Genomic DNA, 27,993 nt, shown 5'->3' on the forward strand with positions numbered 1-27,993 from the left:
GCTGGAAGAAGGGAGGAAAAGCAAGCTTTCCCGCCCGACCCCACCACAGACAGGCTGGATTTCACCCACGTCTCCCCGGAGCAGCCGCCGAGGGGCCGGGAGCTGCACGGCTGCCTATCCCCCCGGGAGTAACGGAGCCGTGACCACAGAGAGCTGGCCGGTCCCACACCCCGGAGAGTGGAGCGCAGCCAACACATCCGACCATGGGGGCGTCTCACGGCAAGAAGGTAACGGGGCAGTTTTATGCAGGGCTGTGGTGGTGGGAGGATGGAGAAGGCACCATCTGCTCACGTGGTGCTTGTTTTGCCCCGCGCTGCTAAGGCGTCTGATGGCAGCGACGGATTAGAGGGGAAGGGACCCGCTCCTGGGTGTGGGTGCCACTCATCAGGGCCGGATTAAGTAATTCCATCTAATGGGCTCAGCACTGGGGCCTGCTGGGCTTTTCAGGACAACAAGGAGGGGATCAGAGCATTGCAATAGGACAGACAAAGTTTGACTTTTCTGGGGAGAAACATCAGGTTTGTTCCGAATGTGTCAGGCAGTCTTGCAGGTTGTCTCCCAATGGTGCACTACAGAACAAGCCCTGAGTGTTTCTTGGCCTGGGAATTGCTGCCAGCTCCCTCCCAGGGCAGGGAGGAGCTGGGTCAGGTCCCACAGCACCCACGTGTATCTCCCTCTCCTCCAAATCTCCTGGGGAGAGCGGTCAAACAGCTCCAAATGGAAACAGAGTTTTATGAAGTCAGAGCTCTGTGGAGGCAGCTAGAGATGGTTGTGCTGAGGACGCTGTTAGATGTCATTTTGCTTTCATGGCTGATGACATCAGTGCCTAGAGATGCATCATCACCATTCAGTCATGATGTCCTGATATGGAATTAGACTTCCATAGCTCATCTCCCAGCTCTAAGTCAGTAACTTCTACTGGAATGGGGACAGCACTGGCCCTTTGCTGCAGGAGGGACCTTTCATGCTCAGCTGAGCATGGCTGTGACCTTCAGAGGTGGGGGCACCTCCAAACCAGGTACCTTGCAGAATTTTGCAAACTTGCTGGACTTTCTTCCAAAACTAGAGATAGACACTCTTGCAGGGAAAACATGCAAAACATCAACCCACTGGCCAGTGTGACCAACATCCAGAAGGAAAATTAGAGGTGAAATGGGACTAGTAAACATTTACCTATTTTTCTGGACTTCCAAGAAGTGCCAGGTACAGGAGGTGCCGCTCCCAGTCAGCCCCCTGCCTCTCCAACACCCGTCCGAGGTGCCAATGCCACACTGACTCCAGCCATGGCCATTCCTGGGGCTCAGGGCTACAACACACCCAGGAGAAGCCATGCTCTGCCCACAGCTAATCCCTAGACCCCTGCTCACGTGGCTGTGACCTTCAGGCCCTGGCGCATTTGTACAGGCATTACTGGAAGCAAGGAAATAAGCTGGTTAGGTCAGGCTTGGCTCAGCGCCACCCGGTTAAGCCCTGCTGCATACAAAGCAGTCCATGCCAGCCTCCTGACCACCAGACCAGACGGCTTTTGGACAGCTTTCCTGTCTGTTCCCTCTCTCTGAAACACCATGATCCCACTGCAGCCCGGTACTGAATGGCCTGGCTTTGAAACACTGCCGGGATCTCGGGCTCTCCCATCACACCAGCTTGCTGGAAGCTCCAAAAAGCTCTGAGACAGTTTTATTTTCATGGGTACCAAAAGGTCAGAGATGTCACTCCCATTTCAGCCTCCCAAATGTTGCCTGGGTTGACAAAAGCCTGTGCCACTGCCCAGTTGGCACCAAGCAGGGATGTCTGACTGGCAGCTCCTGGGTCAGTGCTTTACCCTTAGGCTGATGCTGATGGGGGATGAAAACAAGACAGCTTCTTCTGCTGCCTTTCTAGGGTGGGCATGAAAGCAGGACCCAGCGCTCCTGAGGACCAGCTTGGGTCCGGGTAATAGGCAGGAAAACTCTCCTTCCCCCAGCCCTTGCAGAACCAACACACCTCAGGACACAGGGACCTGGCAGGCATGACCCCATCCATCAGCTACAGCCCACAGAGGACCTGCAGGGGAGCACGAAGCAGAATGAAAGCTCTGCACCCTTCGCCAGCACCACCTGCATTAGCAGTCTCAGCTGCACCCCGTTTAAGCTTAAAACAGAACAGGACTCCAAGGGGATTACAGTAGTGGATTGTGGAGTGCAACACAATCCCCAGCTCCACAACAAAAGGCACCAGAAAGGCTGCCAGCATGGCTCCAAGGACATTTCTACTTTCAAAGGCTGCATCTACTCCCAGAAAACCTGTTCTGGTATCACCAGTGTCCTGCGGGCCCAAGCCAACAGCAGGACTCCGGCAAGACACAGATCCTTGCTGGGATACCCTGTGCTTGAAGTGAAGGGAAGGACTTTGCAGGGGGCTGGTTCAGGGGTGCCGCAGAGCTGGTGCTGATTCCCTGCCAGTTCCTCTGCTCTGCAGGGCATCAGCCCCACTGGGGACAGGAGTGTGGCTGACATCCCTCTAACCTCAGCAAACCCCCTTCAAATAATCCTGCAAGTGCAGCCTCCCCAGCAGCAGCTCCCCAGGGTGCCAGGGCAGATGCTCCCAGCTCCCCCGGCAGTGGAGGAGGTGGTTTCCAGGCACCTGCACCTCCCTGCTGCTTTTCTCCACGGTTTCTCAAGGCAGGGTTTGCATAGTGGCTGTTTCCCCAGGGAAAGTTTTCTGTCCCCAAATTCCCAAGAGTGTCAGTTTACACTAATGTCAGATGAGCCCAGATTAGCCCTGCTGCTGAGCAGGGAGCTTTGCTCTGCCGCTGGTTTAGAACAACAAGAGGCGGCACGCCAGTGCCAGGGAGAGAGGCTCTGCTTGTTCAGGCAACCACAGTACCTGGCTGTCCATGCTGAAAACAGGGCTTTGAGAACATCCTTTAAAACTTCTCCATCTGAGCATTGCAGGACTGGACAAGCATTTCTGGGAGCTGCTGGTGGGATTTCCACACAAACACAACTTACCCCACTAGGGAGGGTATCCCCACAGCCTGGCCCCTGTTTTAGCCTGTGTCCCAGCTCAGATGGGACATACTCTCTGGCCTTTCATCCACCCATCTTTTCAGGGCACACGGGAGGTGGCACAGGACATGCACCATGTCCCTCAGCCACCCCAGCACTGCTGGTCCAGAGCAGAGCCCCTTTTCAGAGCAACTTTGGCTTCTGGCAAGCTCCTCCACCAACACACTTCAGGACTTCTTTTTCTCACCAGTGATCACACATATTATTCACACGCAATAAGGGAGGTGAAGGCTACAAAAATGAACCCCTCAGATCCAGAATGAAAAGCAAGTCCTAAAACATTCCTTTGCAGCAAACACCTCTAAGTCTTCTCATCTGTCTGACATAGCACACAGCTCAGAGTGGGAGAGCTGGGCCAGGACTAGTCCAAAACCTCCATAGAAGCTCTCTTAGGTGACTTTAACCTGCCTCTTGCCTTCCTCTTCTTCAACCCTTTAAAATCCCACAGGTGATGATGTGAGGACTCTAAGCAGAGACACTGATCTGGGCTTTTGTAACTTTCAAAGTAGAATAAAATGTTGTGGCATCCCAGACCTCAGAAGCCAAATTCTTTGTATTGGGGCTGCTCTAGCTCCTGGAATGAGACCACAGCTTTATTTCTTACCCATCCACCGCGAGTACCCAAACAGCACTAGTAAACCACCTCCAACACCTAACATAACCCACTCTCTGCCTCCAGAAAGGCTGATATTTCAGTCCTGAGAGAGCTCATATGGGCTCAGTGCAGATAGGGAACTAATTTGGACACAGTGAGCCTTCCCCAACCTGCTCTGCTGCTTCTGCAGCTGCGCTGGGTCAGCAGCTGATGTGCTGCACCCTTCAGCACAGTGCAAGGTCAGCTCCATGGTACCCACACCAGCTCCAGCAGCTGACTCTGCCCTGAAGCAGCATGGGGATGCACACTCAGTGAGGGACATGCAGCCTCTGTGCCAGTAAGGCAACCAAGCACATCTCACCAGTCTGTGCATGACAAGCTGGGGCACAGGAGTTTGATCTGTGGGTGAGGATGCGGGGCAGGACTCAGAGGAGGGTGATGCCAGCCCCTCCAGAGCAAGGGTAGAGGTTATCCAGCACTGGCCAATGCTGCCTGTTGCAAGGGAGCCAGAGAGAGGGCTCAAACTGAAGGGAGGTGCACAATGTGCTCATCGGGAGACCAAGATCATTGCATGGGAAATGCTGCAGCTGCTGGCTCTGGGATGGCTCAGCAGTCCACAGATAAAAATGGATTAAAGTAATTAAAGGCTTCATTGCTTCACTCTGCTCCTGGGGGTCTTGTTTAAGTGGCATCTGCTGCCTCCTCATGAACCCTGCAATAACAGGGATGCTTCACCTCTTCCCTCGCTACCATCTCCATTTGCAGCCCATGGTGGCATTTTCAGCCTGGAAGGTGGCATCTTATCCCACATAACTGCCAGACCTCCTCTCTTTTGGCCTCTTCCCTTTGGGGTCTCCTCTGCACAGGACCCAGGTGGCACATGCTGCTCACAGGGAACAGACCACACCATTCTGCCCTGAGAGCTTGTTACCAGAAGTGCCTGGGGCTGATGGGGCATTTCTGCCCTTACTTTTCACAAACCCCATTTTTACAAGCTAAGGAGCTATTCTAGTAACCCTGGGCAAGTAAAGAGCTCAGCAAGGTGCTGTCAGAAGAGCAGAATGCTGATGGCAGCTCTATCCTTGGCCACTTACATATGGTCCCCAGTTGTGAAATGGAGTGATGATGCCACTGCAGCCTGGCAGCTCTAGGACAGCATGGTACTGTACCAGAAATAAATATTGTCCCTATTAATCATGTGGTAAAAGCCTCACTTTTTGCAAAACAACATTCTTCAGGGCACTTCAGGGTGTCTTAATGGTCTCTCTGCAACATGACAACAATTCACTTCAAAGCTGCTGGAGCCCTTTTGTGCCAGTGACTGATGCTCTTCCCCTGCAGTCAGCTGCATCCCCAGAAACAGTGGAGCAGTCTTTCACTTTCATCAGTGGTACCACACCTCCAGCACAGGGTAAGAATAAGCTCCTGAGACAGGTAAAAATGGTTTATCCATAGCAACAGCTTAACTGCTGCTGACAACACTGAGGTGGGAGATATAGGTATTGCCAATAGAGAGCAGGGCAGCAATTTGGCTTTGCCCTGGCATGCAGAGGTGTTGTGTGCTCCATACTTTGTGGAGGGGACCAGGTTAAAATGCACTGAACTGCAGGTGAGGACTTCCTTCAGACTACAGGAGAAGAGCAGGTCCTTCGGCACCACACTGATGGACGGATGCGCTGCTCCGGTTTGTGCCGAGAGCCTCCCCGTGCCCTTCACAGAGGGATGTTTGGCTTTGCCGTCAGCTTGAATGCTGACAAATGAACCTTGTGCAACGGCTGCCATGGGGCTGAGCCCTGTCACTGATTGCTTTCATTAATCTGCAGGAAATTTTTTGCTGTGTCATATTGCACCTCCCCGGGCGTGCACTGGGGAGCAGCAGGGGAGCAGCATTTGCTCAGCTGCAGCGGGGAGTTCAGTGGGGCTCCCTGCCCTGGGGCTGGCAGCTCCAGCAAGCCCCCATTCCCATGCTGCTGCCTCCCTGCTCTAGTTTATTTTGTCCTTTTTTCTGGACAGTCAGTGAAATGGGACTCGATTTGCCAGCTTTCACAGAAGGGCTGTGCTTGCCTTCTGGGGCCACAGGGATTTGGGAGGGGAGTGGCATTGGCGACAAAGACAGGCAGAGGTCAGCACGGCGCTCATCTGTGTCAAATTGTGTTTTCTTTACGAATAAAATAACACTAAGCACTATTTGAAGCATTTGCAATTTTCTACTCGACCAGGCAGCAAAGTGGCCACCTGGCTGGTGCTCCCCAAGAGCAGTGTGGGAGGTGCAGGAATGTCAGCCTGGCCCCATAGCCAGACTGAGAGCCCCCTCTCCTTCTGTAAGCCTAATTTACAAACTGATGTAGTTAAAAAAATCTTTGAAGCTGCTGGTTGCTCTTGTGGGAGTGGCCACAAGCATCTACCCTCAGCTTCACTTCAGTCTGAGACAGGCTGCAGACTTGTAGAGGTCAAAAGACCAGTAATGAAATGTTACACCAATAACTTGATATTTCTTAGAGTCCTTTGCAATACAATAGGGAAATCAGCTATGGTTGTGGCCAGGAAACAGGAGTAATACAAGCTCACAGCTTCTCTTGAAAAACCAGCTCCCCTCAGGGCAGGTGTGCACAGAGGGCTGGACACGGGTGGCTGAGCATCCAGCAACCCAGGACAGGGAGCAGTGAGGCTGGGCTGAGGCAAGTACTGGATGCTGTGGTGGTTCAGAGACCCTGCCAAGACCCTTTCCACGACAAGGGCAGCACTGTGGCAGCAGATTTCATAGCTGCTGGCTCAGGAATGCTGGGATGTGCCTGGACACTGACTCCTGGCTGCCTGCCAGTCCTGGTTGTGAAACCTGCCAAAATAACAGTGTCCCATAATGAACTGGGAGAGAGGAATGCGCACAGTCAAGCTCCCCATCAGGGAGTAACCCTCCCAAACAGCATTGCTCTGCCTCTGCAAGAGAGAGGAACAGGCAGTTTCTCACAACAGCCCCAACAGAAGCTATGTCGTGACCTCCACAAGAAAGACAAGGTCTAGTCTGCCAGCTCTGGAGGGAGCAGGGTGTTATACTGCCTCTCCTAGCCCTCAAGAAATTCCAGAAATTCATCCAAACTGCAGCACTTAATTGGCCACGGCCATCAGGGAATCAGCAGCAGTATGAGGCATTGGGGCATGCTGGTGATTTTCTCTGTTTCTCCTTGACAAAAAGACGGTGTCATCCCGGCAAACATGTGCACCAGCTTGCCGAATCAAATAAACCTCAACACCTCACATTGCAGGACATTGAAGCAAAACAATCAAGCTGATAGATTTTTGTGCTTTGACATCATAGATGGGAAAAAGTCTTACTAATCCTCCAAAGTTCCTTCCAGTGGATGATTTCATTGAAGTCTCTGGATCAGTCCCAGCTGCTGCAAATAAGCACAGATAGACCAGAATTCAGCAATAACACAGGAAATTTGAGCAACAGCTTAGATGGTATCTCAGCATCCAGGAGCATATAAGAGATGTTTTTATACAGAGCACCAGGAGCTCTGTATTTGGGGGCTAATTGAAAACAGAGGTAGAGTACAATTGGGATAACCTCTAAATCACACGTTTTATGGCTTCATCACACACAGAAATGCTGGCTTCGATCTGCCAACCATCAGTGCCTTGTTCCAGGTCATGACAACTCCTTTCAAAGCCTCTGGGTTAAGCAATAACACTATTTTAATCGATGGATGTGTTCATTGATGTTCACTGATGTCAGCAGCTGCTACAGCACCTTAAGGACAAAGCAGCTCTTTGAGCCCACCTACTCCTAAAATAGGTAGAGCAACTTCCAACCCTGCTAATGGCATCTCCCCCCCCAAAACCAGGTCTGTGGGAGAGTCACATCAGTTCTCAGTGTGGGTGGCATTTTGCCCACTTCAAAACCTCTTTATCACCATGATCTGATTGCCGAAATTTCTTGCCTAATTTATTTCCTCAGACTTTGGCTACAGATACAATATAGATGCTGTGATACTGCACCTTAATGACACCTGTATTGATCTGAGCCTGCCAGAAGCCATCTTCATCACCCTTTCCATGGCTCATGCTCTGACCACACTGATGGCTCATTTCCCTGCTTTCATCAGAATACAAACATGGTTCAAAATTACTATCAATTGTTCTGCAAACAAATATTAGAGCACCCACACGTGGGACAAGTAACAAACACTGATTAATAGTTTACACAGGGCGTTTGGCTTTAAGTTGCACCCCCTGAGCAGGGAGCCAGGGATGAAGATGTTGATTAGAAACGGTGGTTCAAAGCAGCCTATACCTGTAAAACTGCCTCCAGATATTTGCTGCAGGAGCTCTTTGCTGTGCATCAATCAGGGCCAGGAAGAGTCCTGCTGGGATATGGTGGTGTCCAGGATGTTTGGGAGTAACACAGAACAGTGTTACTGTGTTACTTTAGAAGCAAAACATGGGACTACTTGCTATTTATACTTTGTGTTGCTTTGTGGCATTTAACCCATTTAATCACCAGGCTAATTCCAGCTCAAGTGGTGGGTGTCCTCACTGACAGGGTCAAAGCAGGATGGGGATCCCACGCAGGAAGATCTTGGCTGCAGATTGGAAGTGGTACCTGCTCCCATCAGCAGTGACTCCAGAACTGTCCTGCTCACCTGCAGAGGGGCACAGTGTTACCATCTGATGCTAGATTTTATTATTACTTCTTACTCCTCGCAAGATGCAGTTGCACTGCACGCGGAAGTGATTTTCACATGGAAACAAGAGGTTTGGGGAAATAGCAGGCATTTTCTGCCCATTTACTGCAACACCCTCCCCATATGAGCCCTCTGTACTGTGATAAATTTAGCCCTCTGACTCTTGTGGTACCTGTTCCCCTGCCCAGCTGTCTGGGGACAGAGTCCCACACCCCGCTTTGTCCCATGGGAAGCAGGCAAAAGTCTCTATCATCTGGGCAATCATTAACTGCCTCTGTGAGCCTGGGAGGTGCAAGGAGCTGTCCTGCTCTGCAAACACACTAATGGCTCAAGTGGAGATTAGCAGGAGTTGTCACCAGACACACTGTGCCACTGAGGTGACACAGTATCAGAGACCCAGCATAGCTCTGACCAGCCCAAACAAACCCTGCCTTGGCGTGGCCACCACCAAGGTCACCACCACAGTGCAACCAGCACGACTTCTTAGGTTGTAATGGGATTGCACGGAGTTTGTGCTGGGGGCCAGGGCACACAGGGTGGGAGGGAAGGCTGGGCTGCCAAACCAGTCCCCACCACCACAAGCAGCACCTCAGCCAACATCTAGCATTAACCCAGCAGAGGAAATGTTTAACCAGCCTCTAGAACCTCCCTGCAGCAGGAGGTAAAACAATGTCTGCCTCAAGTCCAGCCCTGGGTTACTTTAGCAGAGCCAAAATTTTGCCTGCAGACCAGAAGTCTGCCTGGCAGCAATGCTGCACTCCCAACCCTGTGCTGAGCACGGAGATTTAATAAAGATCCAGGCAGGAAGGACCAGGCAGAGCTGTCTGCTCTGTCACTCACAGTTGCATGGAGGCCCCTCAGTCAGGCAGACAGCGAGCCCATCCCGGCGGCAGCGTTATCTCACTGTCACTGTATTTGCATCAGCATTACACATCCCTGGAAGATTGGTGTTGGGCACTCATTTGACATGTCTGGGTTGTTTTAATACAGAGGGGACATGTTCACACCATAAAGCTCCTGATGCCACAGCAACTGGCTAAAGAGACAACAGCCAGCAGCCAAAATCACTAGCACCGTAACTCAACAGCTAAAAGTCAATCTAATGTACAGCCCCAGTAACAAGGGCCCTGCTGTGGTCTTTCCTCTTCCCAGCACTTGTTAGAAACATGGGGGCAGTCGGTGACTGACGCAACTCCTTGTCTGCAGGAGCCACTCCAAATAAATATCACCCACCAATCAACCGCCCTCACACAGTAACCTTCAGGGAGCTACAGGGGCAATACAAAGGCTTTTTGTTAATCCCAAAGACACAGGAGCACAGGGTGAGATTACTAACTAATTCAGATAGTAAAGATAATTGTTCAGCAAGGAGCTCCCAGAAAAAGAGCTTTGCCATGAAAAGTCCTTTGGTTTAGGATAGAAGGTCCTAAACACCCCACAACTCACTTTCCTGCAGAGAGGAGCCCAGTTGTGCAACTCATCGGGCACCAGGGCAGATCAGACAGAAGTATATCCAGAAAATTTAGCTGGCCTTTTTCTGATTTGTTTTACTCGGTCAAAAGCAGGTGTTGATGGTTTCCATTCCCACATCCATCAGCAATAACCATCCTTACCTCAGAGCTCAAAGCAGGTTTAAATTGATGCTCTTTTCCCCCTTTGACACATCTCCAGCAAATTCACAGAGCCAAAGCCTGTTCAGAGATGATCCAAGGGGAGTAGTACAGATGTGCATTGATTTCTTTTTCCATTCAAGGTACCAAATGGTATTTTTGGAGTGTGCAATGACCAGTCAGGCCATAGGGCAATTGGTGACATGAGGGGAGTCTGCTTGGCCACAAAAAGCTTTTGAGGCACACATGGGCTGTGAGGCAGGCTGCAGTTTGAGCAGAAAAACTGCACAGCCTTCCCACTTAAAAGCCTCTCCTTCACCACTGGTTTGGTTTAGAGGCAAAAGCTGCATGGGGTCTGCCAAACCCTGCCCTCATTTATCCCATGGCTGGACAGGTCTGGCTGATTGCGCTCACACAAGCACAGGGACACACACCACACACAGCAGAATGCAGACCAGCCTGCCTCTTGTCTCCTGCATCTGATGCCCCATGTCAATTAAATTTAACAGCTCCTGGTCAGGAGGTTAAAAAGAATAATAATTCTTTTAGTCTCTAGTAGCAAAGGACCAGCAATGCCTCCTATGTTTCATCTCCTGTAATACAGCAATATCTGTACAGTTTTTTCCCACTCCTCTCTTGTCTTTTCTTCCAGAAAGAATATTCCCTTCAGTCCAAGAGTCCAAGTGGGAGCAAGAAGCCAGGGAGTGATGGTTCAGGTGAGTGCTGGCAGCCTGTGCTGCCCCACACAGAGCTTTGGAGGTGAACTGGGAGGGACTGGGGCTTCTGCTCACACTTGGTGCTGCTGAGACCTTTGCTGAGAAACATGGCTGGAATGGGGGAAAATGCTGGGACACCGAGAGGAGCAAATTGTGGAGATGTGAAAATAAGTGAAAGAGCACCTCTGTAGTCCATTGGCAGCCTGGCCTCTTTCTCCAGTCTTTCATGGGGCCAGGAATGCCTGGCCAGGACGTGGTTGAGACAGACCATGGATGCCGCGGTGTGTGAAGGTGCCTGTCCACCTCAGCAGTGCCCCCCAGCTATCCTTATGCCTTCCTCTGGCTGTGCTCCATCCCTGACACTCCTGGGACTGGGACACTGGGCATCTGCAGGCTGGCACTGGGCAGAAGTGGACCACAGCATCCACCTAAGAGCCGAAAGGAGCTGCTGGGGTGGTTGCTTTTCCTCCTCCAGCTTTGCAGCCTCTGGTTTCCCAGGCTGTGGCAATTCACAGCCAACATGGTACCTCCAGCCACAGCGAGGATGGGAACAAGAAGCTCAATTCAAGCAAGGGCTGCATCTCAGATGGAGGAGACCTGGGGCAGCGATGATGTGGCATCACACAGCTCTGATGCCACCAGGATACCCATGACCCCATGTAGGGGCTGCTTCTCCCTCTGCACCCTACCCCTGGGGTGCAGCAGCTGCTCCCCTGGGCCGTGCAGCAGTTGGTTGATGACAGGGTATTGCAACATGCCAGGGAATAATCACGATAACTCGAGCGGTTGCCCTGGTGCCGGCTTGGCTGTTGCAGTGGTTGCTAAAGAGAGTGGGCGTGCGGCTTCCTCTGGGGCGATCTGATTTCTCCAGGAGTGTGGTTAAGGCACGTTGAGGAGAAATCATCCTCCGTGGAGCAGGGACACGACCTCTCCACCAGCAGCAGTGGCTGTGCCGAGCGGGCAGCTCGGGTGCCTGGGCACGCACAGAGCAGTTTGCTTTGGGGAGAAAGAGTGATTCGCTTGTTCATCCGTCCTGGGAAAACATCATCTGGCAACAAAGAGCAAAGGGAACAAGTTTGCAGAGGGACCTCTGGGACCAGCATTGAGGAGTGAGCAAGGCCACCGGCTGCTGCCAGCTGAGCTCCAGCCCTCAGTGGGCTCCTTGCAAGGCGGTAAGAGCAGCGAGGAGGGAGCGCCGGTGCAGCAGCCACTTCCACGTGACCTCCCGTCCAGGTTCCCACTGCAGAGACCTGGCAGTAGCCAGACAGCTTCGTCGGACCCAGCCAAAAGTCACGTAGGCACAAGTGCAGCCAGGCAGCAGCGGCAGCCTCAGCCCCCACAGCCCCATGTCGTGGGGTGCGGGGCAGCACCTGCCCCCTGGGCTCCCCCGGGCCACGCTGAGGAAATCAGGTAAGCTCAGGGCCCCCCGAACTGCCCCGGGGGATCCCCACTTCTCTGCCGCTCCCTCCTGTGGGATGGGCTGCTGAGCCCCATGGGGATTGCTCTGCACTGCATACATGTTTATGCACAGGTGACTTGGGACCCTGTTTTAATTTTATTTGACATATCATATTACTTTAATACTTCAGTAGCTGTTTGAGAAGCTGCACCTTTTGCTTCTGCCTTTCCAAACATATCCTGCAAGAAGTTCCCTTTGTAAACCCATGCTGCAATTCAAACCTTCTTCTTGGAGAGGCACTGGGCTGGACAGGGGGCTACTACAATGCCTGCAAATCAACGTGGGAGGATTTTCTCCGTATTTAACAGAATACCTTTGAACTACCTTAAAGTATTCATTACTGATTAGTGTGCATGCCTGTCATAGGCAGGCAAATGCACAGAGCAAATATTTGATGAGAGATTAAAAGTAAGTTTATGATTGTCAAGAAGGACTGCTGAGCATCTGCCCCTGCCTAATAAAACTGAACAAGTGCTCCACGTGCTGCTTGTAAAAGGCATGGAATGTCTTGGTGATTGCTAACAGAATGAGATCTGAGCCTTTCTATCTTTGCTTATCACAGTCCAAGGTAATTAAATGAAATGATTAACCAGCCTGACAGCAAAGGGGCACTTGCTGCTGCCTGACAGCACAAGCATTTCCAGCCAGTAACTTCTATACCCCAAAGAGCCCAGCAAGCCTCAAATCTGATGAGATTTCTCTCTTCCAAATACACATGTATGAGTGCAAAGCTCAGTGACTATGATGACATCCAGAGTTTTTTACCTTCGGGGTGACTGTAGGTGGTGACACATGGGCAGCCCGGGCTGAGCCCAGCACCCACTCTGTGCCCTCTGGTGCTGGTGTAACTGGGGGACCCTGGCCCTGGGGTCTGCGGTGCTGGCACGGGACTCTGCAAGGGTAAGCAGGACTTGGGGCACTGGGGTTGAACTGGAAAGACTGGTTAAAATAGTGGGAGAACACTGGCTGTACTGGTGGGAAGCTCAGACTGTACTGGTGAACATGGGCTGTACTGGTGAGAGGCCTCATCCCCAGCATGCACTCAGAAGAGAGGCAGAGGTAGGAACAGTGTTGGCATGTGGCAGCGGTGCTGGGAGCTGCAGGGATGTGTTCCCCCAGCCCTGTTTTACATTTCCATTAGGGTTTTCTCTCTCCTTCTGACCCCATGACCTCGTGGGGTTTATTCCTGACCGTCAGGGCTGAGTGAAGGTGAGGGGATCCGGGCTGTGTGCGCCTGCTGCCCCGAGGCAGCCACCTGATAGCTGGGAACTGCTTCCCACGGCAGCCACATCGAGTTACACTCACCCTATTGCATTATAAATACCAGAATTAGCCTTGCTTAATTATTTAAAACTATAGATTAAAAGCAGACAAAGGCTCTTTGCCTCCTTCCCAGAGCACGCGTATCATTTATCGGTGATACGGTCGCCTGGTGACAAGCAGGGGGGAGTGTGCCAGGTCCATCGGTATGAGGTGCTCCCGAGCTGCCGGCACGGCAGGAGCAGAGGAAAATCACGGTGAGGATGGGAGCTGGTGCCATCTCACCCAGGGAGGGTAGTGGTTAGCATCTGTCAATCTTTAGGCTCACATTATTATTATTATTATCATTATTATTATTATTATCATTATTATTATTATTATCATCATCATAACCACTATTAACCTCCTCATCATCATCCATCACCAGGGCAGTAAGCCACAGCAGTCATTAAGCTAATGTAAATTACAGGTATTTTGTTCTAGGATCGGCTGTGTAACAGCAGCACATGGATTAGCTGGGGTGATAGGGCATATTTTGTGGGCTCAGCTGCAGGGACTCACCCACCAAAGGGTGTCCAGGCACTGTGAGCCTCCCCATTGTGCAGCACCCACATCTGACTCACCCAAGCTGGCACCTGGGTGCCTCATTATGCCCTGAACCCACTGACCACGCAGATAAACACCTGAAAGATACTTCCAACACACAAAGCTTTGGGGCTTTCAGAGACCAACATGCAATTCTTTCCCTGCCCCACGTTGCCAACCCAGCTATTCTGTGTTTCTAAAATACAATTAACTAACACTAGAAAAGTCATGCAAATTAGAAAATGTCATCAATTGAAGAATCCAAAACAAAAGACAAACTTTCAGCTTCATTCTTTGTAGGACTTAACATACAGCATGACTTTGTCTGACATTACTCTCACAGGAAAAGGTGTAGAGCCAAACTCTGGCTCCACTTCAGACATTGGAAATGCATTGACAGACACATTGACATACCCTAAAGTGAAAAAAAGTGAACGTCTGGTTAACAGGTAGAGGTGTGCCAGTGCTTAAAAGTAACAGAGGCCAGTTTAAAGATCCCCCACACCTCCACCTGCACATGCAAACCATTGCAAGGAGTGTGGACAGGCCCCATTCCTCTCAGCCTTCCCAAGAGGGCTGTGAGGGATGGTACCCTCACTGCAGGGAAAGGAAGGCTCCTCAGGGAGCCGATGCTATCAGGGTCTGTAGCCCAGAAAAGGGAAGGTTTCCTCCCCATAAACTGCAGTTACAAGTTTGTTAACTTTTAAATGTGTCAGAAACTCACATTATTTCTCAGGCTACTTGTGTAAATAGCTTTAAACTCGCTCTGCTGACCCATCCTGATGTGCTGGTTTTGCAGCCACCTGACTTGCAGGACGTGTATGACCAGCTGCTTTCAGCAGCGCTTCATTAATCTCTTGGTCCTTTAAAAAAGACACATTCATTAATAAATCCCATGAATCCAGAAAACCAGAAGTTCTTCTCTGTAACCACAGTTTTAAGTGATCATTTCTGCCCATGAAGCAGTCTCTTGGGTCACTGGTTTTACAAACCCAGATCCACAGCTCTGACCCTGGACGTCCCCAAGGTTTTTGCCAAATCTCATTCCTTCTACCAAGTAACAGGGTCTCAGAGAATTACAGATGGCAATGTCCTCTGAGTATGGATCCCATTCCCAAAAAATGCCTTCTGACTGTTTTTATGGGGGTGGTATTTCACAGAAGCCCATTCTCTGCACAGAAAGGGATGCCCATACAATATTTTTGACAAGAGCAGTTTGGTCATCATCTGGCCCTACTGGCAAACCTCTCCTGAGATGCTCTAACTGGAAAATCAGTTTTCAAATGACACTGACAGCAGAAATAAGACACTCTGAGCTATGTTTGCTTTCTAGATTTCAGCCAAAGCTGAACACTGACCTACGCTGCAAAAGGCAGCATTAAGAGCTTTGCAGGTTAAGGATGCAGGTGGCATGGACAAGTGTGGAGGGATGTGCAGACCATGTCACAGGAGGCAGGATGTCAAGGAGAGCTTGGCAAAACAAAAGTCAGAGAGAGAAGGCATTTCACATGAAAACCTGCAAAAAGCAGCTGGTGTCCTGCTGTACCATCCATTCTTCTACACAGGTGCAAGCAAAGAGGTGCTGGGCAGGAGCCCAGACCTGCACCCTACAGCTTCCTAAACCCAACATCTATGGATTAATTTTGTTTCCAGCCTTTGAAGGTTTTCCCCTTGTAAAGAGCAGCTGTAGCCATGTAGACAGCCGTAAGCAGAGCTGCACCCCTCAGGTTACCTGCCCTTTCCAGGACTATTAATCCTCTTAACATTCCTGGGGATTATTTCCATTCCAACAGGACAGTAGAGCAGGCTGCCAGAGGCAGCGCAAGGAGCAGCACGCGGTCCTGATGCAGAGGGCAATCCACCACTGGGAGACAAGTTGCTTAATCCTAAATAAATCCTAAATAAATGCTTGAAGGGCATCTCCTCCAAGTGAGGGAAACCCAAAAAGTAGCAGCTGCAAAGGGAAGTGTAGCTCAGCTCTGGCCAGTCCAAACCCTGGGCGTGAGCCAGCCCTCCACTTCTCCTCCTCCTCCTCTTCCTCCTCCTTTCCAGGAGCAGGCTAAAACCTTTCTCCTTGCCCTGGGCCGCACAAAAGTCACTCAGCACCCCGAGCAACACATCTCGTGTTATGCCCCCAATAGAATATATTTAATATATATTTGCAAAATTCAAATGCATTCAATGTAGCACCAAAGCTGTGTGGTATCCTGTTCCTCAAAAAGATTAGGGCTGAGCATAATCACAAGTGAAAACAATTTGCCCCAGGATTTCAGACTGATGATTTTAGTGCAACTCTACCAGGAATTGGGGGATTTATAAGCATTTCCAGGCAGTCTGAGCAGGAATTTGGGTTTTGCTTTAGGTCAGAACAGACCAAGATATTAAAATGTTGGTTTTGTCCTCCAGCCAGTCCCACACCCTGGGGCAGGAAGGTGGCTGGTCTCTGGGCCACATCAAAGATGCTGAAAATTCCCTATGGGGTCTCCTAGAAAACTAATCAAGACTTGGAGCTCATTTCACAGATACAGTTGAGAGAGGAGATAACTCCACATGTGAAGCCTAAGTTTCTGCCAGGGTCCCTGGCATCCTCATCCCACCAGTCTTGCTTTTTACTAACAGAAAAGAAACTGGAAACACACCTTCTTTAGAAAGCCTCAGGCTTCTAGAAATGAGGGAAGGGAAAATATCTAAAAGTAAGCAAAAGGCTGAATGTGTCGAAGAAAACAGAGCTACTTTTTATAAGCAACACTCCAAAGCAGACCTATTTAAAAGGTCACACTGTCTTTCTGAGTACAGCAGAAGATATTAACATTCACGTGTATTTTTTTGGTTATATCTTGCCAAGAACAATATAAAAATGTCCAACATCTTTTGCTGATTTATGATGGTGGCCAGGGAGGTGCCAGAGCAGAGCCTTGTTCATTGATCTACATCTGAATCATGCAAAAAGAGACACCCTGCTGTAAATCCACTGCAGAGACCTGGCTTGATTTACACCTCCAGCACCATAAATAATGACAAAAAGCAGCATGATAGCAGTCTGTCTCCCCTTACATGGACAAGAATTACATTAGGTCTTGAAGATGATAGATCTACTCCCTGAGAAACGTTTTGCACTGGGTCCCTATTTGCCAACCTGCAGGAAAAAGGATGCCCTGTCCTTACTCCCAGCATAACCCCTAGTTGTGTTTCGGGTACACCAATATCTTTATATTCTCATTTTTCTTTTTCTGCTCAATGCAAAGACTTTCCTTGAATTGTTCCAGATTGAGGGCTTCTGAAGGTTTAAAGTGCTATTCTTGTAGTGAGGTTCGAGGTTCCTTCCAGTCCCAGTCAGGACTTTGACTTTGTCCCCAGGGCAGCAGTACAGACACCCACTGGAAGCCAAACCTCAAGGTAGGTGTCTGCACACCCCTAGGCACATCTAGCAAAATGAAAACCAAGCATAGAGCTACCTGCTGTGTCCTGGCCCCCGCAGTATTGTTCAGGCAAATTGCACTCCTGGTGAGGACTTTTGCATGCCGGTTTAACAGTGCCTGGCCAGAAGTGCTTCCAGTCCATTTCAGTTCCTCCCACTCCTCCCTTCCTAGTTTTTTGCTTAAGTTGTACTAGTCTCAGGGAAAGGTGCCCCATCTGCCTTCAATAAATAGACTGATAAATTGCTGCTTCTTTGCAAGCCTCAGCCACACAACATTAGACTGCTGCAGCCTGAAAATAACCCCATTAGCCCCTTCAAAACCTCCAGAGTGCTCCCCCAAAATGCTGCATAAGTAGAGGGTCCCTCAAGACGGAAGGAGGGCCCTTCTCTGATCATCCTGGGTGTCTGAGGAAAACATCACAAGACCAGACTGAAGGGCTGGATGACACTGTGCCATGGGGTTGTACACTGCTGAGTGTTAGACCTATGTGGATATGGGGACAGCCTACCCCAAGTGAATCACCCGGGATCTGGATCTTGGGGAAGGGGAGAAGGGACTCCCACTCCCGAGTTGCAAAAGGAAACCCAAACTCCATTCATGGAGGCAGGGGGAAAACAGTACTTTATAAGTAAAAGTGCTGCCCCAGTGCCCCAAGAGCTGGCATAGCTCAGCAACAGGACATGAGAGCTACTCAGTCCAGAAACCAATATCAAAGTCACTTGAGTTTCAGCCATTTACAGCATCCAGGCTGGTCCTTCAGGCTTGGTTGGCTGTGTAATCCTTCCACGCTTGCTGCTTGCTGCATTATCCCCTAGCAAAGCACAACAGGAGGATTTAAGATGGACAAATCCAAGATGGATATGCCCCAGCCCTTGTCCTGACATGTGTCAGGATTTGGTACTCAGCACACAAGCCAGTGTCTGTGTCACTGGAGGCAGCTCTGGACTAAACGACAGCACAGGAACAGCCGTAAAGGGCAGTGGGATGACACAGTGGCATTGAGGTTAGTCCATTAGTATAGCTGTCCAAAACCAGTGTTTCCATTAAAAACACCTGGCATTTTATTTAAGTTACTCCATGGAGAGACTTTTTGTTTGAAGAACAAAGACACAGCTTTGCCATTTGAAATAGGAGCTCAACCGTTTCATTCATGCCAAAACAAACCTGCGCTTTTGTACCTTCCTTCCTTGTCTTTTGATTGCCTCTTCTTCTGTGAAAAAAGAAAGAGAAAAAAGGGGAGAAGTACAAGAAAAAAAACAAAGCAATTTTATCCCAGTGAAAATCTGATATGTTTTTCTCATTGTTCAAAACCTGGCTTTCATCTAACAAGAATTAGCCATGAAATTGTGCTTCCTTAACCCTTGGCTGTTCTTCAGTCTGTGCATCTCTCTGGAAGGCAACGTTGAGCCCCAAGTTTCAGCCTGAGGAGTCCGGCCCTGCAGGGGTTTCAGTCAGCCTGGCACTTGCCACCAAACATCAAGTCATGCCACCTTCCCTTCTGCCAGTAGTGATGTGTTACCCTAGAGGAAAATAATTTGATACAAAAAAATCACTGATTCCAGCTTCCAGGGGCACTTTAAATATGTACCGAACTATTCACCCCAATTACACTCCTGTAATGAGCTCTGATTTGTTTTCTTTTGTTCCCAAAGCAGTAGGGCACTGGCCACAATGAGAAGTTGTTTGATATTGAATCATTTCTTCAGCAGTATTATTCCTTACACAATCCCATTTGATTGCAATCCACTTCACATTTAATAAGTACTTAACTGACTATGAAAGAATGACCTAGTCTGCTTTCTCTTGCCTTTTTTTATTGATTTCTCTTTTAAAAAGGTTTTATTCCTTTTATATATGAGATTGAAATAAGAGAAAGAGACAGCATTACTGAACAACTGTTTTCCTTGCAGCTCCATCAACCCATATAACTTCATCCTAGGTCCCAAAAAATACTTTAATAATGAGACATTTAAAGACCTAAAGCTGCCTACACCCTTTTCCTGGGACTTTTTGTTCTTACTGGTAAACTTCCAAATTGTTCAAGTGAATAGCCAGGAATAAATTGCTCTTTCTGAGCCCCTGATTAGACCGTATATTGAATAATTGGAGGCAGATCTACTGTGCTCTGCATTTAAAGACACAGCCCACCACATGTAGTTTGTCTTATAACTTGTGCTTTGCACTCACTTTGTATAGGGTTTTTTGTAAAGAGAAAATGTAAAGCACTTGGAAAACACCAACAGTGAGCATGTCCTGCGGTTTGCCTGAAATCCAAGCTGCCATCCCTTCCAAAACAGGAGGCTCTTGTTCTTACATCCAACATACAAATTATTACAGCATGATCCCAGACTGCCTGGACGAATGGTGCTTTTCTTGGCACGGGGCTCGATCCTGGTCAGCAGGATATCAGCAAAATCTTTCCTTGTCAAGAGGTTTCAAATGCAGCAGCACTTCCTCGAGCCAGTGTTTCAGAAACCCTTCAAATCCCACAGCATCCCCTTGTGTCAAGGGACTGACAGACACAGCCAGGACACCCAAAGCAGCAGCTCAGCACAGCCCACATCCATGGCTGCTTCCAGTTTTAGTCAGACCTATCTTGCATTAATTAATCCTTGGCACTAAATGCTGCAGCCACTGAAGCGAGTGGCTGGCAAGTAATTTTAGTGATCTAATTAATATGTGTCTTATCAACAACACAAAGGGAACATTTTTTAAAACCTCTAAAAAACCCGCACCAGCACACGAAGGCACGTGCACTCAGACACGGACACGGTGTCAAGCAGCTGAGACAGGCACTATCTCTTCTCCTCTGTCTTGCCCAGGGGAGGAGAGCTCCAGTGGGTTCCCACACCGAGCAGGGTGAGAATTCTCACGCAAACACCTCTCTTTTCTTCCAGCATCGATGTACACCGAAATACAACGGGAGCGACCAGATGGTGGGAATATCCTGACTCACCCAGATTACATAGATGGAAACCCAGACCTCATCAAACCTAAAAGCTCCTAAATCCTGTAAAAGCCTCGAAGAGCCATCAAGAGCTGCACAGAGAGCTGCTGATGAACCACAAAAGGTAAGACGAGGTAACAGCCCACCACTGGAACAGTCCAAGAGGTGCTGAGCCATCGGAGCTCAGGAGCTGAGGCACAGGTGCGCAGGGCACGATAAATCCCTTCACTTGTAAACATAAAACTTGCCATAGACCCTTCCTCTTTTCTCTGATGTGACAGTTTCTTTTAAAACAAAAGCAGAACAGAAAGCCCCTGCTCTGCCATGCTGAAGTATCAGCTGGCACTTTTCAGAGCCACAGGCACTGGAAGGTGCAAAGCATCCCTAGAGCCCCGCTCTTGGTGTTACATGAAGGTTTTCTGGTTATTCTGTCTCCACCACTGACTTGCAAAGTCCCCAGCAATGTACATCACTCCTGTGTGCTTGAAGGTCAACCCAGAGGCAGGAAGAAGTGCATGCTGGAACGAGCCATTGAAAGCTGGGGGAGCACTGGGGTGAGATCATCTGTATAAGGAGAAGGCTAATCACTGATTCCCTAAATAACAAGTGGGTAAAAACAGGCTAGAATTCATATTCCTGACTTCCTACCCCACCACTGCAACTTAACTTTTTGGAGGTGCAGATACAACATCGGGAAAATCACACCAAGGACTGAGAACCTAAGACCATATCATTCCTTTACAGCAACTGTCTGAACATCAGTGCAATAAAATCATATTCAGCTCAGAGGCTTTTAAGCACAGCAAGAAATCTGCTGGCTTTATATTGACATTTTTCAAATGCCCTGAAATACCCTGACACAAGAGCTCTTTGGCCGCCTAATTAAAAGGAGCACAGCCTCTGTTCTGAAGGACTGCAGTCATCTCAAGAACCAGACACGTATATTAATTCAGGGAACAATCAAGCCTGCCAGTGGGGTGCACTAATCAATACTGGCACTTGCTGGGCTTGGGTTTGATTTGATTTTCCCAGAATCAGAAGAATTACAGGGACCATTCTCTGGCATCAAGGCAGAGGTAACTATACCAGCCAGATATTTTTAAAACTCTCTGGCTTGAGAGTGACCATCTCCTCCCTAGTGATACTGCTCAGTTTAAAGGGTCACCCACCAGCATTGGCTTTGATCTCAAAGAACATTGATCCAGTCTACCCATGATGGAACAAAGAAACAGGAAATCCCTGCAACAGAAGCCGCAGAGGTGAATGGCAGCAGATGGGGTGCAGATCCCATGGCATCAGACTGAGCTGGACTTCACACTGGCAAACACAAAGTACATCATCTCTCTTTATTATTCCAATTCTGTGCCTGCCACTGTTACATCCACATGTGCCATCAGGTACTGGCAGGAGGCAGCTCCACCGCAGCCATCCTGCACACCCTGACTCCCTTCATGCCTCAGTTTAAAACTGGTTTGGATTTGACCTCCCAGCTATTTTTCAGCAAGTATGTGAAACAAACCCTACTGGAAACAATAACTCATCGTTGCTGGTTTCCTGTCACTCTCAAATCCACCAGTTTTGCTTCCTGCTACATGTTACTGTAGAGGGAGAGAGGGGAGAAGGAGAAAAAGATCTATGACTTGCTCCTGTTTCTGCTTTGGTTGTTTTTTTCCCCTCAAGCAGCAGGGAGAAGCAACTCAAATCAGCAGCTTGTGCAACAAAACCCTTATCTTAGTCAACACCTCTGGGCACTAACAACACTGGCTGATTAAATCAAAGAATAGTAACAAATCCACAGGCAACATTGCATGGTGTGTCTCCAGCAAGCCAAGGCAGGTTTGCCTTCTCTCAAGCCTTGGGAAAAGCAATTTTGCAGCATCCAAGTTGTTCCTGCCTTGAAAAACCATCACGAAAGCTCTGGGGCCAAGGCTAGGACTGCCTTCACTGATGTTGCTGTGAAGTTTGTCCCATCATAAAGCAAAAGAAATTACAGTCGGAAATATTATTAAACCTGGCACTGGAAGGATGCAAGCACTGGTCCTCAGCCACATTGTGACAGAACAGAAGTTTGGTTTGCTGCATCTGGAGAGTGTTTCTCTCTCCTGCCTGCCAGTTCAGTTTCTTGTGCTGTGAGGTACCACCTCAGTACCTGCCACCCTGCCCAGAAATCCACAGCCCACAAGGTTTGATGTCTCTGCTTTCAAACGACCTTAGCCAAAACCAACCAGCCTTTGGTGAACTTTGCCAGCCTTTGGAGACCCCCCCGATACTGAGAAGGAATTTTGCATTAATAGCACTCCCCAACCTGCCATGCCCTGGGCAAGCCCTTAGCACAGGCATGGGGAGGTCCCTCCTCAGCTCAAAATAGACCTTCACCCACAGGAACACCAAACACCATCCACAATTACTCACATGCTTCCAGTGGGGAAGAAGCCGGTGGGAAGGTGGCCAGGGTCAGCTGCAGGAGGTAAATCTGAGTGTCTAAATTCAGCCATGGCAATATCCAAAGTGTGAGGTTTCTGAAATTTGTTCAGAGAATTTCTACCATCTCTTTACCACGTATTTATGCCTTGCCTGCATGGCCTTGCTATGTCTCCTTTTCCATGATTCCACCCCTCACAGAACAGGGATTCACCTGAGATGCTTCAGGCAACAAAGGGGAGCCAGGTACCTGCACCATCACCAAACCCTCCAGCTTCCAGGAGAAAAGGACATTTAATTTTGGCCTCGACCCAAACTATCCATGTCAACGGGGGCATTGCCAGCCCTCAGCTCCGAAGCAAGGCTTCAGATGAAGCAAAGCTTCAGACAGGATGCGCGGGGAAGAAAGGAGCTGCCAGGACAATTACTGAAGACCAATGACTACCCCTGCTGGTGGGAAAAAAATCGTCATTATTTCAAACGTCTTCAACGCAGCTGAGTCCGTACCTGACACCACTAAAACCAGCAACCGCGGGAGCCAATGGAAGGTCCCATTTCCACACCTGACACAGAAAGCTGTAGTGTCCCCGTGCAATGGGATCCACAGAACATCCAGCACCGCACATGCCATACAGGGACAGCAAATCTGTGCCCACCCCAGACAGGCAGCCCAAGGCACCATCCCTGCAGTGTCATAACACCCCCAAACCTTATTGATGGATCTGTGGACCAGGGCTGGTTTGTGGACCAGGTCTCCCATGTTTCCATTTAGGAATGAGAACAGTTTTGGGGTTGCCAGGCTGGCAATTTGGTCCCTCCCCAGGGTGTAGGCACTCTGACCCTGATTTATCCACGTTTTATCCACAGAGGTTTGGGCGTGGACAGCAAGCCAGAGCTGCAGCGGGTGCTTGAACACCGACGGCGAGATCTGTTCATCAAACAGAAGAAGGAAGAGGAAGAGGCAAAGAAATTGCAGTCTCCTTTTGAAAAAGAGCTATTAAAGAGGCACCAGAGGCTGGATCAGGTAGAACTGAGCTTTCAGCCATCCCTGGGTTATCCTAACCACCCAACACAAGGCACTGGGGAGATGGGTTGGCTGAGGCTCAACCCAAAGTATAGTGTTGCTACCCCTCCATAAAACCAGAAGCCACAGTACATCCTTCACTGCTGCCCCAAGAAGCTGCAGCACCCTCATCCTCACAGTGGGGTCCACCACATTTGTATCACCCCACCCAGAACCCCTGTCACACACCACTAGCCCTGGATCTCCTCTGGGTCCCACACAGAGTCCCTGGGGTGTGTTTTCCAGTTTAAAGCATCCTAAATAGCATGGAAGCCATTGCAACATCCACTAAAGGGTTGCTCAGAACCCTGAGGTGTAGTGTGAGAGGCTGCTTTTGGGTGCAGTTCCTGACATGTACCCTGGCCAAAAATATGCCTGGGGAAGGCAATATTCACTGTGCACTTGCCAGCAGCACAGCCAGGCCCTAGGTGCTCCATGCCTGCCCTCTCACCCAAACCAGTGCAATCAGGGAGCAGACTCATTACCACTGAAAGTAAAGTCACTCTGTCCTGCTTGCCAGTATTTGCACTGCAAATGGATGAAACCAGTTTATTTAATTAACAACACAATAATAATGTCAGTCGAGCCGTGATCACTTGAAAACCAAAGTCTGGCACTCTCAGAGAAGAACCAGGAATATGAAACAAGGTGGTTTAGGGGCAGATCCATAAAGATTTTGCACATAAAAGTGAGGCAGTACAATGATTTACCCTGCCTTAGACAGTAACAGCTGCTGAGAGCTTTTCCCAGGCTCACAGGCCCCCTTTGCTGGGAAGGATTAAAACCTCCTCCTGCCAGGTCTGAAGTGAACCCCTCCCCTGCTTTTGTGATGGAGATGTTCCTCCCTAGAGGAAAAAGAAAAGAAATTAATGTTTCAGCAGGACACAAAAAGAGACCAAGGGTGAATATAGGTCTGCTGTAATGATTTGGAAAAAGAGAGCCCCAACATGTGCACTACACACTCATTCAACTTTGGGCAATAATAACTGAACCCATCAATAATGAAGCCCTCTGTTTTAATGTACCTGATGCCCTTTTGTCCTTTCATATGCATAGTGACTCTTCTTTCTTACAGCTGGAGAAAGAGCAGGAGAAGCAGGAAGACCATGCACCAGAATTCATTAAAGTCAAGGAAAACCTGAGAAGAACCTCAACAGTGACAGGGGATGAGAAAGCAGCATAGCTTCTGCCAAAACTCAGCAGGGATCCTACCAAGGCCAGTGCTAACACACACCTGCTGACATCTCTGTACATGGTGCACGTTCACAGCCACATCGACGGGGCTACTTACGGTTATTAACACTTGCTCCAGTAGAAGGCACAGAAAAGGTTTTCCCAGCCCAGGAGGGAATCACTGTGGAAAAAGTGCAGTATTCACTGAAGAAGTACTCACACAAGTGGATACAGAGATAATGATGTTCTTTCCCCCCCCCACCCCAGACCATGGGTGCACTCTAACCACCGGCTAACTCTTGGTTAACTCTAGGGACACAGTGAATATTTAAGCCAGGGAAGTCTGTGGAGGCTTGGGGGACCCCTGCTTCTTCCTGGAGGCAGGCTTGCCATGTACAAGGTGACAAGAGGGCAGCTGCAGCTGTGGATAACCTCCTGGAAACCTGGCATAGTAACTAAAAGGGACAACTTGTATATTACTGAATACAACCCAGATGACCGTAATGGCTTTCCCAAGGGTCACTGGTATTGCACCAGGGTGTGAGTCAAGCCTGGCTGAGGCTGTGTGTCCCAGCAGCACACCTGTGCTATTAGAAAAACCAACACCTGTGTGCTCATACCAGTGCAGCAGAGGCAGGTGCAACTGTTCTTCACAAGCACCTTTAAACTGCATTTCAACCCTGTTGGAAAGTGGCTATTTAGGCAGTTTCACGCTCAGGCAGAAAATACATTGGACTGTTCCATCAACACCCCAAGTGGGAGGCAAACGCTCTGTGCTGAAAGCAAAGGCTGGGTGTTTCCAGCATGGCTGTCCATGGAAGCATGCAGTGACCACGCAGAAGATCCCTGAGGATGTAGCAGACAGACAAACTGCTTCATGCCCCTGGACTACTGAGCTTCAGCCCCTCACCCAGTAGCCAGAAATGTGCTATCATAGGGACCTATAGAAAGAGTCCTGTGATGGAGAGGGGGTGATGTGGTGATGTCACACTGGTGTCAGGCTGTCCTGTTAACCACCCTGCTTGCAGTTGGTACCTGTAGACAACATGGGATACACGGGAACACAGGTCCTGATGCAAAACTATTTGTCAGTGCTTCTAATCCCCTTTCCCAGAGGTCAGAGCTGCCTCATTGCAGTTGCCACCTTGCAAAGCTGAAACTCTTCTTGTTCCTGTATAGCCAAGCTGAGGTGGATGGTGCATTTGCACCATGTATGGACAGAGCCTGCCACACTTATGGTGGGTACCCCTCATGCCCTGGGGTATCCACATCCAGAGCTAAAATTGTGCTTTCAGGAATATCTCATCTTCTTGCTTCTCACATCAGCCCTGATACAAAGCCTGAACACCATAACTCACTGACTGCCTTTGGACACTGGCCCTTGAATGGCCTCAGTGGATCTCATCAGCTGGGAAGGTAATACCTGGTTAAACAACATCTACTATCCACGTCTTCAGTGGATCCATACATAAATTAAGGGAAACTAGGCATTTATCACATATTTATCAAAAAGTTGCTAATCCATTCCCTAGTCTCCCTCATCCAGTGGGGTATTTCATTTCAGAGAGCTGTTGCTCAACTTGACAGCTTGGGTAAGACATCTGAGCCACATCACATGTCAAGAGCAGTGATACAGGTATGGAGTTTCTGTGACAGATTGGACTATAAAAGCCCTTAACTCAGCTTCAGTCCTTGAACACCCCATGTCAAGGCACTGTCTCTGCTGTAGTTTTTAAGCCCCTTGCTCATATGCTTATTCTAAACATGATTTTGTTTCAGAAATCCAGTGCACATTGTCACTATGGCTCACACAAGACCTGAAAGGCTTTATTACGTCCTTTCCAACTGTGAAGCTTTTCATATAGGTGACGATTAAAACCATAAGGAATAAGCAGCATCAACCATTTTTTCAGGGGGGAAAAAAAGAAGTCAGATTTCTCTGAGGATGAAAAGGTGTTGCTAAGGATGCCTGTACATAGCTGTAAAGAATGCTGCATGATACTCCATAGAGAACATCAGCATAAGTAGCAAGTCAGAATTACTGTGCTGGAGTTTTGTGAGGAGTTATGGCACAGATTAAGTAACCTTGATCAAAGAGCTCAAAAAAATTCAGCAAGTTAATTTGTAATTTTGCCACAGATGGAAATGCACTCCAGGAGAGGCAATCTGTCACTCCATATGCACCAGTGAAATCAGTGTTATCAGCTCACCCGGGCTGGGACGGGGGCATTTATGCAAGTCCTTGGGTGGGAGCCATCCAGTAAGGTCAGCAATGAAAAGGATGGAAGTATTTTTCAACTGCTCTTCTTAAGCATGCAAATATTACCTGGGGGGGAAAATAAATCAAGGTGTCTCCCTTTGATATGGTGTCCACCAAGCACAGAGTGGGGCTGCACACAGCATGGTGGCTAAGGGCTGTCTGGGTCATTTTCAGCAGGTGTCCAGAAAGGAAAGGGAAGGTCAGGTCAGACTGCCCTAACTCAGGCTGAGCAAGCAGAACCACAAGAAAACCTTCCAGCAGAGGAGAGACAGCAGAAAGCCCTGACCCAGCTGCCCACCAAGACCCCATATTGTGGGGTATCTTCATGTCTCTATTGCTTTTACATTAATTCCTCCCTATGTCCCTAAAACACATTCCTGAATAAACGTGGTGTATTCAGAAGATCAGAGTATTGATGGAAGACAATTTTTTGCACTGTGTATGTTGCTTATGTGGTATATAGTCTATATTCTGTGTTGATGTTTATACATTTATATGAAACTATACATTTATATGTCTTGCATCTCTACTGAATTAACTTGCTATTTAATGTGGACAAGTCTGAAAAAATAAACTAAACAATGATTGTATATTTTGCTCTTTTCCACAAGGAACTGAAAAAGCTCCAAGGATTCAAGCAGACAACAGCCAAATAAACTTAATGAACAATACAAACCAGTGAAGTCTGACATAAATTCCTTTGTTAGTGTTGTGTTAACTTGCTCATCAATGAGCCCTTTTCAGCATCTGCAC

General features: G+C 48.9%; 1 protein-coding gene across 1 annotated transcript; it reads left to right on the forward strand.

Annotated features, from left to right (window-relative positions):
* Positions 1-27,908, forward strand: FAM107A (family with sequence similarity 107 member A). Its single transcript, XM_032699488.1, is given in 6 exon segments — positions 1-227; positions 10,590-10,653; positions 20,274-20,369; positions 20,372-20,447; positions 23,612-23,768; positions 24,883-27,908. Coding segments are annotated over 6 exon segments (525 nt in total). The 5' UTR covers positions 1-203; the 3' UTR covers positions 24,991-27,908.
* The last annotated feature ends 85 nt before the right edge of the window (positions 27,909-27,993 follow it).

The sequence above is a fragment of the Chiroxiphia lanceolata genome, chromosome 11, assembly GCF_009829145.1.
Source record: "Chiroxiphia lanceolata isolate bChiLan1 chromosome 11, bChiLan1.pri, whole genome shotgun sequence".
NCBI classification, from domain to species: Eukaryota; Metazoa; Chordata; class Aves; order Passeriformes; family Pipridae; genus Chiroxiphia; species Chiroxiphia lanceolata.